Genomic DNA, 20,402 nt, shown 5'->3' on the forward strand with positions numbered 1-20,402 from the left:
CATGTCCAGTCGTGCCCCACCCCAGTGGGGCTGATGCAGCACCCAGATTGGAGGCTTGTGCTGGGGTAGCCACTGCTGCAGGGGTGGAGCCGCGACCACTGCAGCCCTAAGGGATGCCGCCAGCCCCGGAAGGGGAGCCACCGGGCCATTGAGGGTCAGAAGGAAGCCTGCACTAGGTCTGACACCGCGTGGCCGTGACGTCCTCTGTGTGTCAGAACGATCACACCTCGCACTAGCATAAGGAATGTAGAAACCTCTAGGCGGCCTGTGACCCGAGGGCACGAGACTGCAGGCATGGTGGACCCAGCGCTGCAGTGACGTCACCTGAGGAGATGGGCCGGAGCCAGTGGAGGAGCAGCATTGCACCCTGAGGAGCTGTTGATGACAAGGAGCTCGTGAGGCCGGGGCGGGACAGTAATGTGGTCCCTCCGTCCCCAGGGAGTTCTCCTGCCTCTCTCAGTTTGTGCGACCAGCGTGTTCCTACACCACCACCCCCTTGGTCACCGTAGGCCTACGTGTTGCCCGTGACCTGTACTCATGCTACCATTTATTAAGCACCTACTGTGTGCCTGGTGCAGTGCTAAGAACTTTATCCAGATACCTCATTGAATGCTCACAATCACATGGAGCAGAGACTATTATTGGCTTTATTTTATGGAAGAGAAAACTTAGAGAGGTTAAGCAACCTGCCCGAGGACACACAGCTGGCACGCGGCGGACTTTCATGTGCCCCAAGTTTCTACAACTTTGCAAAGCCCTTGGTTGTCTCATGAGCCGCTCCCAACACACCCACCCACGAAGCACGGCTGCTGTTAGTGCCATTTACAGACAGGGACATTGAGGTCTATGGAGAGTCAGCCCCTGTGGTCATGTGATCAGGAGGCCGCCGAGAAGGTAGTAGACCTAGGCATCCCCCGACACTCAGCCCTGGGCTTCCCCCCAGTCCGGGGCTCCCAAGCTCACACGTCTTCAGGGACAGCAGGGAACACGGACAGTGAGGAGGGCCAGTAGGGGCCACAGCAGCAGACAGCAGGCACCCTCATCTTGGGGTGGGGGCGGGGGAGGTCTAGCCCTGGTCAGACCAGGTGGTTTCCATATGAAACAAACCTGAGCTCTGAACTTTTAAATGAAGCGCCCTCATTTCTAACACTTTTCGGGCTGAGTAAAATACATCTGTGGGCCCACCATCACGTGCCCCAGTTCACAACCCCTTAGGGAGTCCTTTTCACTGACAAGCTGAAACATGAGGCTGAAAGGCAGAGCCAGCCCAAGATCACAGGGCCACAGCCAAGGACGCAGAGCCTGGGGGCCGCATCCGTGGCTCCCAGTGGCTGCTCCTGGGGGTTTGCATCCCCTCACAGCCCTCCCACCCCTGGCCTGGGCCCCAGGAAGGAAGCCAGCAGCCTCTCCCTGCCGGAGGAGCCAAGGAAGGACAGTGGGGACAGAGGACAGTAGGGCTGTGCGTATGTAAATCACAGCCATCCAAGCACAGCCTTCCGCGGCCTAATTGAGACGTTTGCTTGGAGTGTCCTGGAAAACTAGGGCAGATGGAGCCGGGAGAGCCGGAGCCACCGCCTCGGACGCCCTGCTGAGACGGGGGACCGGTGGCAGTTCTGCGGAATGTGGACCAGCCACAGGGAGACAGTTCTCGCTAATAAGATTATATATATTTTAAATGGCCCTTGAGAATTGCAGCGATACTTAGTATTAAAATACCAGAAAGGAGGACAAAGTAAAAGAGGCAGGTAGCGCATCTCTAGGGGGACCATGCGGCATTGTGTGGAAAATCCCCTGTGGCTTTCACCGCTGGTATCTCCGAGGCCTGAGCCAGGGCAGTTAGAGGCACTGTCAAACCTTTGTTGGTACCTGGGGCTTTCTCAACCTTTGAGGGGCAGCTCCTGCCTGAGCCCCATTTCTCAGATTCCTCTCTCTTAGAGCCCCATTCTTTTCTCACCAGCCATCCGGCTTTCTGTTGTTCCTCAAGTGTGCAGACTTCCATCCTGCCACAGGGCCTTTGCACATGCCCATCCATTGGTCCACAGTCCTGCTGAGACCTACTTACTCAGATGTGACCCACCTGCCACCCGTCCAGCCTAGTTCTGCTGCCAGCGCTTGCAGAGTTACACTGCTTCCCGCCGGTGCAGGCAGCATCTGCCATTGTGGGGTCACAGAGTCATTGCTGGACTGCTAAAAGTGACCTCACAGTCACCCTCTGGGACTCCCCCCGGGAAGGCCAACATCCCAGCTGCTGGCCTAACTCTGCCCTTTCCGCACCCTCCCACCGGAGGCCGCCAGGCCCGCAGCCAGTGACACAGGGAGAGTGTGCTGCCTTCTGGCCCACGCCCCCCCCCCCCCCCCCCGCCCAGGCGGCACCATGTCAGAGGAGGCGGAGGCCCGCCAGGATCTGACGCCCACGGAGAGGAAGTCCATGTGGAGGACGGCCGAGGAGAGGCGCATGTCTGACCTCACACGCGTGCTGGAGTGGATGGAGCGCAGGCAGGGCAAGAGGCAGCCCCCTGTCCCGGTGTGTGCTGGAGAAAGGGAAGGGCGGGGCTCAGGGCGAGGAAGCAACCTGTCTGGCTTAGTTCAGGCCACCTCGGTCAGTGTTTGCGGAGGTCTGGGGGGCATCAGCTTCTGGGGGCTCTATGTTGGCAGGATGGGGTCCTTCCCAATGTCCCCAGACACTGGTGTCCTCATGATGGCCCCAAGGTCAGGGGGCACCCGTTGCCCCCTGCCACTGTCCCCGCTGCGACTCCCACTGACACACCTCTTCCCGGCCATGCTGCATCCGACCCAGGCCTGACCGGCCGGCCTCAGTCAGCACCGGCTGCCGGAGCGGAACGCCGCAGACCGCCCTCTCCCCGCAGCTCTGGAGCCCGGAGGCGCCGGCAGCTGTGGGGTCTGGTGGGGGACACTCCCTGGTTCGTAGATGCCTCCTTCCCGCCGTATCCTCACATGGCAGAGGCGGCCGGAGGGCTCTGTGGGGTCTCTTATACGGGCACCAATCCCACTCACGGGGGCCCCATCCTCGACCTAATCACCTCCCAACCTCCTGAAACCGTCCTAATGGGGGTTAGGATCTCAACACACGGTTTTAGGGTGACACATTCATTCTGTCTATAGCACTGCTCTTGCCCCAGTTCCCCCTAGAGTTCCCCCAAACCATCATCTGTGGAAGTCAAGTCATGTCCTAGGAAAGTGGTCTCCCCATAGAGGATTCAACCTGACCCCGACTACCCCATCCCCCAAGCAAAACGGGTGGAAAACGGCATCACTAGGGACAACGCTGCCTGAGGCGTTTCCTGGGTGCCAGGCCCTTGCTAGGCGCTGCAGAGTTAGCTCGTCAGCTGCTCCCAGCGTGGCTCGGCGCAGGCGCCATCCCTGCTCCCCAGCGAAGGAGGGGGACGCTGAGCAAAGGGCCGAGCCCGGACTCAGACTCGGGTTGATCAGTTTCCAGCTTCAGGGGCTTCGTCGGGCCAGTTTCCCGGGCCCCCCACCCCCACACTGCTCTACCCAGCTCTGTACTCCCGGCCTCTCAGGAAGGTTCCTGTCCTGTTCATGTGCTTCTAGTCCTTTCCGTGGGACCCTTGGCAGCCAGTTCCATCAACGGGTGTGTCTGACACTGAAGGGCTCATGCTTTGCTGAGGGGCTGCCTCCTGCCCGCTTCTGGGGTGGTAGCAGCTGAACTCTGGGCCACTCTGGACCTCGATTGCTGTCTGTCACAGAGCTGTATTCATGTCTGTGACAAGTATGTTTGGTCCCATTTCTTCCCATTAAAATGATATTCTGGACTTCTGGCCAAGATGGAGGCCTAGACAGAAACGCTGTGTCTCCCTCCACAACTAAGAAGGAACACAACTACCTCAAAACTAGAGACAACCAGAAGTTCCAGAAAATCAAGCTGCATGGAAGTCCAGTAAACAAAGATATAAAGAAGAAATACCCAGACAGGTAGGAGGGGCAGAGCTGGGGTGGAGAGGACGCGGTGTGGTGGTGGCAGCAGTGGCAGGCTGGCAGAAATTGTAGTCACACATTTTAAAAAGTTGGGAAACCTGGGGAGCACTCCCAGCAGCAGACCAGACTACACAGCTCGCGGTTCCAGCGCCGGGGAAAATCAAGCCTCATTGCTTCTGACTGTGCAGACCAGTGGGGGTTGGGGTGGAGGAAAAAACTGCTGGTCTCTCAGCAGAGTTTGCTTGTTTAAAGGGCCCCCACCGTCCTAGAATGTCCGCAGACCCACCCATTCTAGGAACGACGGCCAGGGAAGCAGCTAGAGAGGTGCCAGTCCCATACGGAAGTTGGAGAGGTGCCTGGAAAAGGAGCAAGTGCTGAGCTAGTAGCATTGTTCTCTCTCAGACCCCTCCCCCCCACACACAGCGCCACAATGTGTAAGGCTCCTCTCCTTACAACATAACAGGAGTGACATCTCTACCTAAGACTCAGAGGCAAACAAACACAGGAGCCCATCAAGATGAGGAGACAGAGAAGTATGGCCCAAAAGGGGGAATGGATCAAGGTTCCAGTGGGAGAACTAAGTGACAGGAAGATAGCCAACCTCACAGACAAGGAGATAGCCAACCTGACAGATGCAGAGTTCAAAACACTGGTGATAAAAATGCTCACACACTTGACAGATACGCTTGAGTATGGCAAATGCATACAGAAAGAAGTGAAGGCTATGCTAAATGAAACGAAGGAAAATCCACATGAAACCAATGGTGAAGGGAAGGAAACCAGGGTTCAAATCAATGATTTGGAACATAAGGAAGAAATAAATTCTCAACCAGTACAGAATGAGGAATCAAGAACTGAAAAAAAAAAAATGAAAAGAGGCTTAGGAACCTCTGGCACAACTTTAAACATGCCAACATTGGAATCATAGGGGTGCCAGAAAGAGATGAGGAAGAGCAAGAAATCAAAAGCTTATGTGAAAAAATCATGAAGGAAAACTTCCCAAATTTGGCAAAGGAAATAGACATACAAGTCCAGGAAGTATAGAGAGTCCCAATCAAGCTAGACCCAAAGAGGACCACAACAAAACACATCATCATTAAAATGCCAAAGGTTAAAGATAAAGAGAGAATCTTAAAAGCAGCAAGAGAAAAGCAGAGAGTTACCTACAAAGGGGTGCCTATAAGACTATCAGCTGATTTCTCAAAAGAAATTTTGCAGGCAAGAAGGGACTGGCAAGAAGTATTCAATGTAACGAAAAGCAAGGACCTACAACCATGATTACTCTATCCAGCAAAGCTGTCATTTAGAATGGAAGGGCAGATAAAGTGCTTCCCAGACAAGGTAAAGCTAAAGGAGTTCATCATCACCAAGCCATTATTATATGAAATGTCAAAGGGACTTACTTGAGAAAAAGATCAACACTATGAACATTAAAATGACAACAAACTCACAACTATCAACTGAATCTAAAAAATAAAAACAAAAACAAACTAAGCAAACAACCAGAACAGGAACAGAATCATAGGTGTGGGGATCATTTGGAGGGTTATCAGCTGGGAGGGGGAGGGGGAGAAATGGGAAAATGGTGCAGGGACTAAGAAGCATAATCGGTTGGTACAAACAGACAGGGGGAAGTTAAGAATAATACAGGAATGGGTGAAGCCAAAGAACTTATATCCACAACCCATGGACATGAACTAAGAGGGGTGGGATTGCTGGGGGGAAGGGGGGTACTGGGCAAAGGGGAGCAAAGGGAAAAAAAATTGGGACTACTGTAACAACATAATCAATAAAACATAGTTAAATAAAGTGATATTCTAATAATGTTTGCACAGCTGTACCTTATATGTGGCTTTGATTATGAATAACTTTGGACCCAGGGAGGGAACAGATTTAAGTGGAAAAGAGAATTAAGCCTTCAAGGATCACTACCCTTCCCAGAAGCACTTGGATTTTGAAAGAAGCAATGGAGAAGGAAGGTGAGGCTTCTGTGACGGGTCTCAACAGCACAAGTGGCCGGGGGTCCTTCAGTGAGGACGTCAGAGGGGTACTGATGTGGTCTCCTTTGCCTTGTCCTGGTGGTCCATGTCTCCCCGACTTCAGCACAGCTACGGCGCCACCCAGAGGGCTGTGCCCCTGGGACCCACTGGGCACACGGAGGACCCCTGAGGTCCCGCGTCTTGGCCTTTGCGGTGTCCCTGGGTCAGTTGTGACCCCATCAGTTCCACTCAGCTCTCCCCAAGTGGGGTGGGGAGCTACTCCCGGGACTCCGGGGGAGGGATCGAGCCTCCCCCTCAACCTCAGTTAAGCCCTGGCCCCAGCTGCCCCCTCTCCCCACTAAGAAAACAGACCCTGAGCTAGACCAGCACCCTGGCCTCAGATGGCCTCAAGCATGCCCTTGGCCGCTTCCTTCGGCCACCGCCCAGCCAATCACAGCACATCGCCCCACCTGACGTCACTCAGCAGGTGGAAGGCTCAGTGTGTCCATGCCGCCGGTCCTGGTCCTTGCGATAGCCCTGGGGGTGGGTCCTGCTGCTGACCCGCCTCAGAGAAGGACACCAAGCCACAGAGAGGAGGCACTTGCCCAGGGTGCTCAGCCACTATCCCAGGGCAGGACTCCAAGCCAGGAGACCTGACTACTGTCCCCCACTACTGCACGTGGCACACCCTGAGAGGGGACCCCGTCAGTGTGGCTTTCCTGCGATGCTTTACACTCCCCCACCCATTACGGGTGGGCTCCGATGCCCCTCGGGGGCCCCCCTTTGCTGGCCCCCGGTGCTCCGCATGCACCCATCCTGCCTGCCTACCCGGTGGGCACGTGCATGAGGACGCCCACTTGGATACACGTGGTGTGCCTGGTGCCCGCTCGTCGCAGGGAGCGCGGGGTGCGGAGAGGTGCCGTGGGTCGTGATGGCAGCCCCGGGAGGGCCGCATGGGTGGGGTGGAGTGAGGGCAGGCGGGCGCTTTGGGGGCAGAGAGCGTCCTACTGGACTTGCAGACAAAGTGACCACTTTGTGGCTCTAGCCCAGAGACCGTGGCAGGGAAGTCACAGCTAGAAAGGTCACCTGGGGGGCGGAAGGCATTTGTGTCAGGCCGGGGAGGGGGACCCTTCCATGGGTGACAGCGGGCTGGTGACGACTCCCGGAGTGAAGACGGACAGCCAGATGGACACCAGGCGTGTCTGGAGGCAGAGGGACAGGGAGGGGACAGACAGGAGGGCCAGATGGGAGCTGAAGCTCTGGGCGGAGGGCAGGGGACACAGTTCTTTTCTCTCTGCCCCTTCAGAAACAAACCACGGTGGTAGCGCCCCCTAAACCCAAAGAGAAGGAAGGAAAGAAAGCCAAAGTCGTCCAGAAACAGGCGAAAGCGACCAGCAAGGTGTCATTCTCTGACAAGGTAACACAGCCCCGCCCCCAGCCGGCTCCCCATATTGAGGAAGGGTACCCCCTCCCCCTACACTGTGCGGCCACTTTAAAGGACAACAATCCAGGGCTCTACAGTGCGCTCCTGCCTCACAGTGCCACGAGCTGAAATTGTCCCCTCCCACCCAGCTCCCACCCGACAATCGGCCCCACCCGAAAAGACGTGCGCGCTGGTGGCAGAGGGTTCCCACACTGTTCAGGGATGCCAGGGGGCAGATGGGGACACCAGACCTCAGTGCCCCAAGGCTGTGGTGCCCCCAGGCCCCCACAGCTTCCCTGGGTCCCGGAGACACAAAAGTGAGGAGCTACTGGACAGGCACCCGCGTCCACCCCGCCCCACACCTTCCAGCGAACCCTCAACATGGCTCACTTTGCGGGTGGAGGCCACGCCAGAGCCTGTACTCCAGCATGTGACCCCTGTCCTGTCCCCCCCAAGGCCCCGGAGCTCAGCAGCAGGAGGGACGGGGACGCTGTCACTTACCGGAGGCTCTATGGAGTGGAGCCAAAGGGCAAACGCCTGAGCATGGTCCCCAGCAACTACAGCAAGGACGGCCCCGGGAAGTCCGGTAAGGGAGGCGCCTTGGCCCCGACAGAGGCCGGACAGCCCCCCATAATCAGCTCCTCGCAGGGGGCCCGGAAGCTCAGGGCCTCCTTCGGGCGGCAGCGCCAGGGCGGTCACGGGGCTTGCTCGGCTCACCCGCCTGCAGGCTGGTGGTGTCTCCCAGAGGCGGCGGCTGCCACGTCCGCGGACGTCCCTCTGTCATGGGTCTTTCTTAAGTCCTCACCCGAGGATGTGTTTGCTGACTTCAGAGAGAGAGGAAGGGAGACATCGACGTGAGAGAGGAACGTTGCCCCCGTGCCTCCTGCTCACGCCCCGACCGAGCAGCGAGCCCTCCGCCTTCGGGTGAGCGGGACGCAGCTCCAGCCCACTGGGCCGCCCGGCCGGGCCCGGCACGTGTCTTCTTCCCTCCGGCTTCTTTGAAGAACATTTTAAGCAATTTGATTGGAATGCACATGGATGTCATTTGCTTACAGTTTTTTGTGTTTGGGTTTTGTTGAGATTCTCGGTTTATAGTTTTCATCAAATTGAGAAGATCTTGCCCATATTTTCTTTAAATATTTCTTTCTGCCCCCACTCTCCCCCCGCTTTCAGGCGCTACAACACATGTATTGAAGTTCCGCAACTCACTGTTTTCCTTCCAGTCTTTTCCTTTTGTGTTTCACTGTTTATCGCTTCTGTCACTGTGTCTGCAAGTTCACGCGCCTTTTCTCTGCAAGGCCTAATCTGCTGTTAATTCCATCCAATGTCTTTTTCATTCCAGACATGGTAGTTTTCATTCGAGAGCTTCAATCTGGGTCGTTTTTAATCTTCTGTGTCACTCCTTACTGTGTGCAAGCCCTGCTGAGCACACAGAGGACAGTGACAGTACCTGCTTTGGTGGCTTGTCTGCTGGCCCTGTGAGGTGTCCCCTCCCGCACGTGCTGACTGGCCTCAGGGCAGCCTTCTCCTGGCCTTCTGCCCCGTGGGTCCTCGCCGCCTGGGCCCAGCCGACTTGTCTGCTGTCCCCTGACTCAGGGAAGCCACTGGGCTCTGTGTGGGTCCCCGCCCTGCGCTGCAGCAGTCACCTGGGTCCCTCATGGGACCGACCTCATCTGTCCTGCCCGTTGTCCAAGGTCTCAAAACTGTTGTTCGGGGAACCGGCCCTGTTCTGTAATTGCTTAAGGTGGAAGGATGGATCCGGCCCCTGTCACCCCATCTCGGCTGAAAGCAGAGGCCTCAGGTGGGCCTTTCCGAAACGTGAGCCTGGCTGACAGCAACGGCAAGTCACCTCTCTCCAGGTGGCTGCCCCTCGGGTGTATCCCTGGAGGAGGCCCTGGCTCCTTCCCCCAGACACCATCAGGCATAAAATCCCTGAACCCCGCTGGCGGACCCCTCGCAGGCTCCCAGGGAGAGCGGTTTACTTACAGAGAAGAAAGAATCAGAGCAGCCCCAACTGGAAGTGAGAGATGAGCAGAGTATGAGGGGGAGACCCGCGGCTGGGACCCGGCCCCTGTCCCTGCCCTCAGCACATGCCAGTCACGGTCCGGGTGAGGGGTGATAGTGGCAGGTTTAGGACGGGTAGCGACTGTCTCAGCCATGCACACCTTCAATGGCAGGAAGCACTCTAGAGGGAGCTCAGGCACCAGATTGGAAGTTATTGGTTTACAATGAAAATCCAGATACACACTTAAACCCAGGTAATATAGAAAGTTTGAAAACGAGGATAGGCAAACAGATGAAGGGAAATTAAGGCTAAAAGAAACAGACTAAAAGAGGGAGATTTTTCAATGTTAAAGAGAAATAATAATAACCTTAAAACCTACACACACCCCAAAATATAGCAGCTCAATCGATCACATTCAGAAATGCAAGGAGAGTCTCTGATAGAAATGCAGGCTGTGGCGGGGCTTGAATATATTTCTTTCAGAACCAAAGAGATCAAACAGACAATGACAGAAAGCCAAAAAGTACCCCAGCAGTGCAATTAGCGAGCCACAACTTTAGATATAAATAAAGAACACACGTTCTAATATGGCCAAAGAATACTTACACAAGTTATCTGTGTACCCCTCACAAAGAAAACATTAACATTCAAAAAAGTGAAGGTTTTAGGACCACTTACAGCCCCCCTAAACCAATAATGAAAAGTAACATTAACGTTAGAACATACTCCCCACTTAACAGTCGGAAATTAAGAAGCACATTCCTAAAATACCCTATATCCAAGCAGAAAACAAGTGAAAATAAACCTGTTTTATACCAAAACCTATGGGATGAAGGCAAAAATCTATGCTCAGAAGAAAATTTACAGTGAGATCTGATGATAGTCATGGTTCTTGTCTTTATAAAACAAAAAACTAATACTTTTATTAATAAGATAGAAGAAATAATATAATAAAGAGACAATTGATACATTAACTACCAGCTGAGATTAATGAAATGCAAGATAAAAAGAGGTTATAAGGATAAATCCAAAGTGAGCTTTTGAAAAAGTCATGTGATGAATAACATGAAGTCATCATGAGCCTTGTTACAAAGAAGAGTAAAAACACACAGGGTCTTGTATGAGCAGGGTACAGAAGCAAAGATAAACACATTAAATGAATCTTAATAGAATAATACATGCATCTTGATACAATATATTTGAAAACCTAGAAGAAATGGATAATTTCCTCTCATACTATAAATGATCAAAATTCATACAATAAAGAGCAGAAAAAGTCAAAAAGCAATTTCTGAAGTAATAATTGAAAGATGTTTGACACTTTGTCACTAAAAAGACACCCAGACAAATGGCTTCCCATTTAAAGGTTCTTTCTAACCTTTAAAGAACAAATAATCCCAGTGTTCCTTCAACTATTACAGGCCCCATAAAATATGAACATTCTTGCATTAATTTAACAAGCCATAATAATTTTAATACTAAAACAGTACGCAAAAAGTAGCCCAATCTCACAATAATAGATGCAAAAAATAAAGACTTTTAGGAAATATACTCAACGTATGAAAATATGCATATATTCAGTATATCAATGTTTGAAATGAATAATACCCCATGAAAAAGTGGGATGTATTACAGCAGGTGAGGAATGGCTAGGTTACCCACATTAATATATCTAATAATTTGTTATACCAATAAATATGATCGTTGATATCAATAAATAGAATTCAGCAATTATTACTAATAAAAGCTCTATGTCAACTAGGAGTAAGGCTGTTAAACAGGATAAGACATATACCAAAAATAGTGGCAAATATTCTAGATGATGGAGCACTAAATCAGTTTAACGGAAATAGGAGAGGAAATGAGCCATGAAGGCTGTCATTATTATTGACATTGTTTTGCAGAGTATCAAATACATCAAGAAGCGTGTATCACTTTTATAAATATTAGAAGGCAGATATTTTCATTTCTCCTGATACGATTGCCTATGTGCAAAACTCAAGAAATTCTAGTCAAAAATTAATAAAATTTGGTATCCTTGTGGGTGTAGTAGAAAAGAATATATTTTAAAAGAACAGTCTTTTTTTCTAGATTAGTCACACCAGTTAGAAATGGCAGTGGGAAGAAAACATTCTTTCATAAGCAAAATATCTGTAAAACACTTAGGAGTAAATTTAACAAAAAGAACAAAATGAAGGTCTCCAAGCTCTAACCTCAATGGTATTTCATTCAGTCCAAATCCCTTATCAGAGCGACGTCAGACACTCGCCAGTTCATAAGAGTCCTGCCTTTGGCCTTTGTGCGCGCGCCGTCCCTCCGCCCCACCCGCTGTCGCTGTCCCTCCCGTCCGCAGCGCTGTCCCCCCCCCCCCCCCCCAGGATCTGACTCCCGCCGACCCCCGCCCAATTGCAGACCTGGAGGCCAAGGACTCAGCCGCGCCGGAGCCCACGCAGCGGTCAGTGCTGTTCCGCCGACAGAGCATCGCGGACGCCGTCCTGCAGGACACTGTTTTCATGGGACGGAAGTTGACCCTCTTGAGGGACTGGGTGGGCAAGATTCCCGACTCCTCTTACGAGCGCAAGCTGAGGAGCCTCATGGACAAGGGCGCCGAGCCCAGGGTGGACACCCTGAGGATCCTGCAGCCGCAGGAGGTGCTGAGCTGCCGGTGAGCAACGGCGCGGGGCTGGCATCCCGGGACAGCACGGTCGCTCACTGCTGTCCCTGGTCCAGACCCCTGGGCTGAGCCCGGAGGTCGGGAGGGTGGGCTCCGTCTTTGAGCCCCAAAAGTGGGGGCGGGGGGCTCACCTGCCAGTGGACCTTGTCCTGGGTGGACACGACCTTCAAAAGTGCCATTTGGGCACTTGGGACCTTCCCAATATTTCTGTTTGTGTCACAGTGGGCCCTCCCAATATTATTAGGAAGGAAAGGATGAGCGGGGTGTGGCCGTTTTTAACAGACCCCGCCTCCCCCGAGAGGCTGACACTGGAATTGCATGGTTGCTGGTAGCAGCCACCCTCCCCAGGGGCCACCTGCCCGCTGTCTGGGTGTTCAGACTCCTAAAGGGACCCAGACAAAGTGCGGGACCACTTAGGGTTTGCTGCTCTTACCAAGGGGTCTCTGTCCTTGCTTGCGTTTTGTCTGGTTTATCAGACCCACTGGGTTGCAGTTCCACCTAACAGCTCGGTCTCCACCCCAAAATCCAAGTGTCCCTCCCCAGCCCAGTGTCGTCTGTGACTAGGGAGATGTCACTGACCGGGGTCAGCCATGTCAGCAGAGGAGGAAGCAGAGACTGTAGTCCTTGCAGAGCGGACAGCAGCAGCCTCATCATTTAAGGGGGTCTCCGGTGCTGGCACCTGCTCGCTGAGCAGCTGAGCAATGGGCGGGTGGACCGGCTAACGGGCTGGAAGACAGGCAGGCAGCCTCCCCGACTAGACGGGGCTTTTGGCTCTGGCCACTCCCATGGCCGATGACCTGGGCTCTGGCTGTCGGATTGGCAGGGGTTCTAACTGACCCCGGCCAGTAAGCAGACAGCCTCCCTGGCCTCCACGGTGGGGAGAACAGGGATTTGGACAGGCCGGGGAGAACACATCCAAGAGGAGGATGGAATTGTCTGGAACGGGACTCTAGCAAGTGCCCACGCGCACGTACGTGAGAGTGCCCAGCGCTGGGTGGCCAGGGAGGCAGGGGCTGGCAGCAAGGGCGGTCTGCACCAGCTGTAAGGACAGGGAAGCCCTGTGCAGATCTTGAAGGGCACACACGGGGGCCTGGGTCCTCACCCTAAAGCCGGGGGCAAGGCCAGGCTTGATCGGTCCCATTCTTCAGGGTAAGTCAGAGTTGTAGGGCTGCAGGCTTGTTTCAAATCAGTGGCCTAATTTTTTAATTGTTTGACGATTTAAAAAAATACTCGCCTCACTCCTCCGGCCTGCTCAGCCTTCCTTCCGCTGTCCTCTCCTTGCCCCAACCCTGAGTCCCTCAGGCCATGCGGACATGACAGGGACAAGACCAGCTCCCAGCCGCCTGCCTCCTGCTCCTCCCTCCCCACGTGGCAGGGCACAGCCGTGTTGCACCGCCTGCTCCCCGACGCCATTGCAGGCGGCACGACGGCCCTGAGCAGACGTTCCTGTATTTGCTCACCGTCTCTCTGTCATGGAGGCTCCCGCCGTCCTGCTGCCAACGACCCCAAGGGACCCTTGATTCACTAGCCTTCCTTTCCACTGACATTTTCCTTTGAGATAAGCTGGGGGCCTGAGTAGAGTTACTGAGTCACAGATAATGAGCCCTTTGCAGGGAGGGGACAGGCAAGGGCCGGGCATGGCATGTATGCTGCCACATTGATTTCCAAAAGAGTTCATGACCAATAAAACTCCCGCCAACTCCGTGGGGCGTCCCACTTTTTAAAATAAGATCCCTGTCAGCTCCAGAAATGTCTGGAGTCAGTCCCTTTGGGAGGTCCCACGGTGCAAAACCTAAGCTCTTTGCGGTCAAGTTCAAAGCCACAGTGACGTGACCCTCCGCTGACCTCTCTGACCTTGCCTTGCACAGATACCTGAGGCTGTCCAAGAATAACATCCGGACCTTGCTGAAGCTGTGCAGGGACGCGGGGATGGTGGTGGAGATTCACCCCCACATGGTTGAAGGGGAGATAGATGCCAGAAAGGTGTTTGCCTCGACTCCCACAGTGTCGCTCTGAGTCGCCTGCCTGCCCCGACGCCTGCCGTGGCCCGGCACCCCTGCCTGCAAGCAACGGGGACAGAAAACATGACTAAGTTGCACAGATCTGGTGCTGACACAGAGTCTGCCCTCATCCTCCAAGTCGGAACCGACTTAGGAGACGCTGCTGGGGACTTGGAAGCAGGGGGGATGCGGCCTCAAGTCCCCAGGGGGACCTCAGGAGGGGCGAGGGTAGAGGCTGGGACAGGGAACCCATTGGGGCAGTGGGGGCAAAGGGCCTGTCAACACAGGGAAGGAAGGATCACGCGATTGGAAAGAAGCCACAGGGCAAGGAACTGGCTGGGTGGCACAGATGTGAAGGGCCAGGCTGGGGTGAGCCCAGCGTCCTCACCTTGGTACCCCGCTCTGCTGTCGCGCATGCCGGAGCCCCGGGCAAGCCTGTAGGGCCCCTCAGACACATCTCCATCCTGGGGCAACTGCCAGGGAGGGTGCATCACAGGCCCTCCGTCCCCACACGCACTCCACGTAAGTTCCAGTCCCAGCGGCCCCGCTCGCTGGCCGGCCCCGCAGCCCCCTGAGCCCGGGCCCCCTCAGCTGCGAACGGGGCTGTCACAGCGCCCGCCTGCCTGCCTGCCGAGCGCGGTGAAGAGGCGCCGTGAGCTTGCCCGGGAGGCGCGGCACAGGTGTGGGGGCTTAAAAGCTCAACACTAACGCGAGCCGTTCCCATGGTCCCGGGGCGGGGGGCGGGGGGGACCAGCCCCGCTTTCCCAGAAGGGTCCTCAGGACTGGGCGTGTGATTGTTAAGTCAAACCCTATTGAAAACTGTTGATAACAAACCCACGTCCCCTTGGGTTTAGCCCCAAAGGCCAGGGGTCCCTGAGTCCCCGGGAGCGAGGTAAGCCCCCCAGCGATGGGGGCCAGCTGGCCGGCTTCACTCTCTGCCTGCAAACACTAAGCAGCAGACTTCCATGCCCCACCCTGAGGCTCCAAAGTGACCCTCGGAGGTGAGGGGCTCTCTCCGCTGAGTCATTGCCCCCGGAGTCCGAGCAACGCTGTGGAGGCTTCCAGGACCCGCCTCCTGCACCCCCAGTCCACGTGCGGCACAGTAAAGGCAGGCAGAGCGCTCAGAGGGGCGGGCAGGTCAGAGCCGCGTGCCCAGAGCCGGGCCCCTGTGATGTCCAGCCCGAGCCACGGCTGGACTCTTCAGACCCCCTGCAGTGACGGCTTGGTGCCCCGGCTCTCCAGGAAGCGCCTCTCCCTTTGGGAGGGCTGAGCCTTCAAAGGGGGAAGGAGGGCCCCGGCCGGCCAGCTCAGCTGGTTAGTCACCCCCATAGGCCAAGGCTGCAGGTTGGATCCCTGGTCAGGGTGCATCCAAGAAGGAACCAATGATTGCATGAAAGAGTGGACCAACGAACTGATGTTTTTCTCTCCCTCTAAAATTAGATTAAATTAGGGTCCACCCCCATGACCTCATCTTAACCTGATGATATTGGCAAAGACCCAATTTGCAAATCAGGCCACCTTCCCAGGTTCCACGGGCTTAGGATTTCAACCACACTTTTTGGGAAACACAATTCAACCCATAACACAGAGACCAAAGGTGAGGAGGTGGAGACCAGAGAGGGGCAGAGCGTCCCCAAGACCCCTGTGATGCGTGCACTGCAACCCACGCTCTGACCCTCCAGACCTGGTCCGCCCAGCCACCTCCACTGTCCACACCGCCCATCCCGGCCCACTGAAGGTGCCCGAGCTCAGGCCCCAGGCTGGTGGCCCCAGAGGCAGGTGCACCAGGAACACTGCTCCAGTGCTCAGCCAGGGTCTCTGGGGGGCTCTGAGCCCCCAAGGCCCCAGTTCCCGGACTCACTCATCAAACTCGCAACCTCTTTCGACAAACAAGGGCAATTTTAGTCGGGGGTCAGCCCCAGCCCCTGCTGACCTGGGTGCCACGTCCCAGGGAATTGCTTGGTGCTCCGAGACCCAAGGGGGGGACAACTGGTGTGGGAAGCCCACCTCTCAGACCCCGGCACCTGCACAGCCAGGTTGCAGGCTTCCGGGCCCAGTGGGGCCTGGAGAGGGGAGGGGAGGGGAGTTCAGGGAAGACACTGCCTCATCCCAGCGGTGCGGGACACACGGGTGCTCTGGGGGGCCCGACGGCTCCCAGGGGTGGACCCCATGGGCCCACGGAGTCCCCAATTCAGCACAGTGAGCCCCAAGATTGACAGAGAGGTCTGAGTTTGGCCCGGGCCTACAGGCAGACAGTGAACCGTCCTCCAGTGTTTTACACACTCAGAGGTGACCTCGTGAAGCGTCGGGCAGTCCTGCATTTAGTGACACAGTTACCCCCTGATACAGAGACCCACCTGTGTGCACAGGTACCTACCTTGGTCATGAAAAACGGGGCGCGCAGTGCCACAGGGAGGCATTTTCCATAAATCGGGCCGGTCAGATATCCACACGGAAGCCTGACCCTCCGCCTCCCGCCACGTGCGAAAATCAGTTCCAGGCGGACGCGATCCCAGCCCTCGTGGAACAAACAGCCTCCACGGGCTGCAGTTCAGAACAGGTGCGCTGTGTATTTGCGGGTTGCTAAGGGAGTGGGTGGTGAACGTTCTCACCGCGAAAAAACGTAGGCTGTACACCTGAAACTAATGCAAGGTATGTCAATTAGACCTCAAAAATAATTACATTTTAAATTAAACACAAAAACAAAGTGAGGCAGTCAGGTTCCCGCCCCTCCGTAGCTGCAGTGCCGTCCCGGCGCCACCAGGTGGGGCCCGATCACAGCGGAAGACCCGCACCCACCCAGGTCCGACGCGGGTGCAGGTGGAGCCCGCGGCCCAGGCAGGGGCGCCTCGACCCCCAACCTGAGCCCAGGTGGGGGCAAAGCCCAGCTGCTCACACAGCCGCCGAGGGCCCTGGGGCACGTCGCTTCTGGAAGCTTCGATTCTTCCTCCAAAACGGACAAGGAAAGAAATGCAATGTCGAGCGCTGAGGTCCCACGTTTCACCTAATTAGGGAAGCCACTGGGCCCGGGAAAGCCGGCGCGGCCCCGCCACGGAAGCGCAGGGAGCCCTGCCGGCTGGTGGCGGGGTCACACGCAGACGCCACAGCGACCAGCGATTCCACTCCTGCGTGGACAGAGCCTCGAGGGTGCGCCGGTGTCCATGGCGTAGCTGGGCGCGGGAGGCCGCCCTGCCAACCCCCACCCGGAACGAGGGTGGACGGCCTAACGCAAGGAAGGGAACAGGATGGGATGGGATGCGCTCACCTGCGTGCAAACGGAACGCACGCAGGCGGACAACGCATCGCTTCTGGGACGGAGCGGTCCCCTGGGACAGCTGGAATGGGGTGGGGGGCGGGGGGGGGGGAGGAAGGGAATGCGGATGAGAATAACAGTTTCCTGGGATCCTGTGAAAAGAAGAACCTGAGAGAAATTTCTACAACCTTCGGGGGCACCCAGTGTGTTATTTCCGGCCTGTGCCCCTACATGACCATTTGCTGAGCGCCCCTGTGCATCAGGCAGGGTCCCAAATACGATCGTGTACAGAACAAAGCAGAAAGGAAGATTCCTGCCACCGTGGCGCTGACATTCTAGGCACTTCAAGGCTTCGTCCGCGGGGGTGGGCGCAGAAGAAACGGCACCTTTTCCGACAAACAACTACAGGTCGGTTTTGTGCGCTGTGACCGCAGCTGGTGGGAAACCCCTTTTCAGTCGTCCCGGGACGTTACACAGAGCAGCCCACGGGGTGTGTAGGAGGCCACTCCGGTCACTGCGGGGCCACGACAGGCTGCAGCCCACAGAAGCCGAAGGTGCCCTGAAGCTGGGCAGTGTGGCGGGGCCGCAGCAAGCTGGCACGGGTTTCCACGGGTCTGCCTCCTGAGACGCCACAGTGCTGGTTCCCTCAGGAAGGGCCCTGCCAACCCGCTTGGCCATCCTCAAGCCCCCCTCTCTCCTCCCCCAGCCCCTGAAAACACACCCACGAAATCCCAGGGGCTCCAGGCCAGCAGGAGCTGCTTTGCCTACGGCCTGCGTCTCCCCCCGGGACGCATTAGGCAGGCTTCGCCGGTCAGAGCAGGCGGCTGCGCAGAAACAGGCTCAGGGGGCCCCAGACCCCCAGAGGGAGCGGCTCTCTGGCCCCAGCTGTAGAAACAATAGAGGGGCGCACACCGTGTCCTTCTCTCCCCTCCCCACCGAGGAAGGAGGCGCTGGAGGATGGAGGGATATAAAGACTCAGGCGGCGGTGCCACTTCTGGATCCTAATCATCCAGGGCCAGAGTCGAGTCCCCACCTCCTGCCCGCAGAGTCTGGCACCCGCCTCTGCCCACCCCGGGCACGCGTCTCCTGGGCCCACACCGAACATCAGCCGCCAGCCCCAGAGAGAACCACCTCTGCTGTCCAAGATAAAACTCCCCTTGGCCCTCAAGCTCAGAGGGACGGGCTTAGTCCCAGATCTGCCGAAAACTCTGGGGTGGGAGGGTGAGCTCAGCCTCCACTGGCACAGACCCTGGGTGGAGAAGGAGCGGGGCTGGCTCCCGGCACCCCTAAGGAGGACGCCACAGGGCCAGGTGTGAGCCCAGGTGTTTAGACAAGGAGGCCTGGGCTCTCTCTTTAAATCATTCATTGACTCAGGCATTCAGTCAACGTGCCGCAAATATTTACCGAGCTCTTTCTGTGTGACAAAGCCGCCGAGCACCAGGGACTCTGTGATGAGCAAACGCTGACGTGGTCCCGCTGCCCGGAGCTCGCAGGTTAATTGGGGAAGCAGGCCTGAAATCAGTTTAAAACGACATAATTACTGAGAACGATGAGCACTGTGAAGAGGAGTGGGGTGGAGCCAAAGAAAACGGCTGGGGGAAGGGCGACCTTCCCCGGAGGAGGTGCTTCCCAGCCCAGTCTGGACCGGGCAGAGATGGCCGTTGGGTGGAGCGGCCCTGTCTGCGCTCCCCAGCCCACAGCCTGGCTGCGTGGCCCCGTTCACCCAAGCCTTCTCTGTGGCCCTGGGCCATGTGCTGGCTCCTACAAGGCAGGTCCATGGCCCCAGCAGGCTGAGAATCCTTTTGGGAGAGCGGACTGGACCGACAATCCATGAGACGGGTCAAGTGGACACAGAATCAGGGCTGAGGACCCCCAGAAGTGGTGCCGTGAGGGTGGGCTAGTCTCACAGGCTGCTGGGAGTCAGGTCTGCCGGGACAAGTAGGCTGTGGACAGCGGGGAAGAAACAGATTGGGGATGGGGACCTTCCATGGAGGAGGGAAGAGAGGAGCGTGATAGGGGAGGGGACAGGGCTGGTGTGGGCAGAGGTCTTAGGCAGGGAACCGGGAAGGAACAGCGAAGTGGAGCCCATTCCTGTGACCTTGGCTGCTGGACTGGGAGTCTGGAGTTGGGCCTTTGGAGCATGGGAAGCCCCCATGACCCTTCCAGACAAAAGGCCCAGAGCTGGTTGCCTGGGGCTTCAGGGCTAATGGGCCGAAGACACATCTGTGCCCCCTGGAAGCCGGACTTACAGACCAGGAGGCAGGCGCAGGGAGCCAGTGGTGGACGACCCCTGTAGGCCTGGGTTTGCAGGATGCGCCTCATCAAAGGACCCGCAGTCTCGCCAGCTCGCCACACGGCCCGCGGTCCCTAGATCAAGGCCTGTGGTGGAAACGCAAGGGCCACCAAGCGGTTTTTGTGTCTTGGTTTCCTGGCCGCCCCCTCCCCGCCCCCTCTCGTATCTAGTCTCCATTACCGGCCAGACAAAGCCATCCCAAGATGCCCACGGCCGCGTCGCGGCTGCCACCGGTCCCCCCTCACCTGCGCGTTCACCAATCTGCGTCTCCACGAACCCTTTCATCCCGTCCACACGGTCGAGAGTCAAAGCAAGGAGGTTCGCACTGTCAAAGAAGCCTTGATCTGAATGCCTTCCCCCCACTTTCTCCTTAAATGAGTTGTTAACAGGAACCCAAGTGTCTGTGGAACCTAAAATACTTAAAAAAAAAAAAAAAAATTTTCAAGGTAACTTACGGCGCGCACTTGAAGAAGCGAGGCTCAGCGTGTCCCCGGCAGCTTCCTCCTTGAAGCTCCGGTCCTCGGGGCGGTGGGAGGCAGCCAATCAGACAGGCCGCCGCTGAGGGCCGGGGAGGAGGGCTGCCGGGCTTTATGTCCCCATGAAACGGAAGCGGGAGGACGCGCGGGCAGGCGAGCGGGAGCGGGCGCCTGTCTGTGTGTGTCTGTGTGCGCACGGCCGGAATAATGAGTCGCGCGAATCCACAGAATTCCATTTCGGCCGTCACACGCGGCTCCCTTTTCTCTTGAAGGCCACTTTGAAAAAAAAAAAAAAGTCCCGTTTTCATAAGTCATTTACTTCCCCTAGGAGGGCAGGCCTTCTAA

At 56.3% G+C, this 20,402-nt stretch overlaps 1 protein-coding gene and 1 long non-coding RNA gene across 2 annotated transcripts; one reads left to right on the top strand and one right to left on the bottom strand.

The window, feature by feature from the left end:
• Nucleotides 1–2,374: 2,374 nt before the first annotated feature.
• Nucleotides 2,375–14,051, top strand: CUNH16orf78 (chromosome unknown C16orf78 homolog). Its single transcript, XM_090260927.1, has 5 exons — nt 2,375–2,524; nt 7,240–7,350; nt 7,813–7,942; nt 11,774–12,026; nt 13,904–14,051. Exons 1-5 carry the CDS (start codon nt 2,375–2,377, stop codon nt 14,049–14,051), a joined length of 792 nt encoding a protein of 263 aa, XP_090117053.1.
• Nucleotides 14,052–18,700: 4,649 nt separating this feature from the next.
• Nucleotides 18,701–19,900, bottom strand: LOC149993930 (uncharacterized). Its single transcript, XR_016507673.1, has 3 exons — nt 19,827–19,900; nt 19,538–19,667; nt 18,701–18,800 (listed from the first exon to the last, which is right to left on the bottom strand). It is a non-coding gene; the product is annotated as an uncharacterized LOC149993930 (long non-coding RNA).
• Nucleotides 19,901–20,402: the final 502 nt, after the last annotated feature.

This window comes from Furipterus horrens, unplaced genomic scaffold (genome assembly GCF_987537825.1).
Source record: "Furipterus horrens unplaced genomic scaffold, mFurHor1.1.pri manual_scaffold_13, whole genome shotgun sequence".
Lineage (NCBI taxonomy): Eukaryota > Metazoa > Chordata > Mammalia > Chiroptera > Furipteridae > Furipterus > Furipterus horrens.

Excerpts from the sequence above, each read along its gene's own strand:
- CUNH16orf78 (XM_090260927.1), top strand. The coding sequence starts at position 2,375 with ATGTCAGAGGAGGCGGAGGCCCGCCAGGATCTGACGCCCACGGAGAGG. Across the intron at positions 7,943-11,773 it reads GGACGGCCCCGGGAAGTCCG|ACCTGGAGGCCAAGGACTCA; the intron begins GTAAGGGAGGCG and ends GCCCAATTGCAG. Across the intron at positions 12,027-13,903 it reads CAGGAGGTGCTGAGCTGCCG|ATACCTGAGGCTGTCCAAGA; the intron begins GTGAGCAACGGC and ends TGCCTTGCACAG.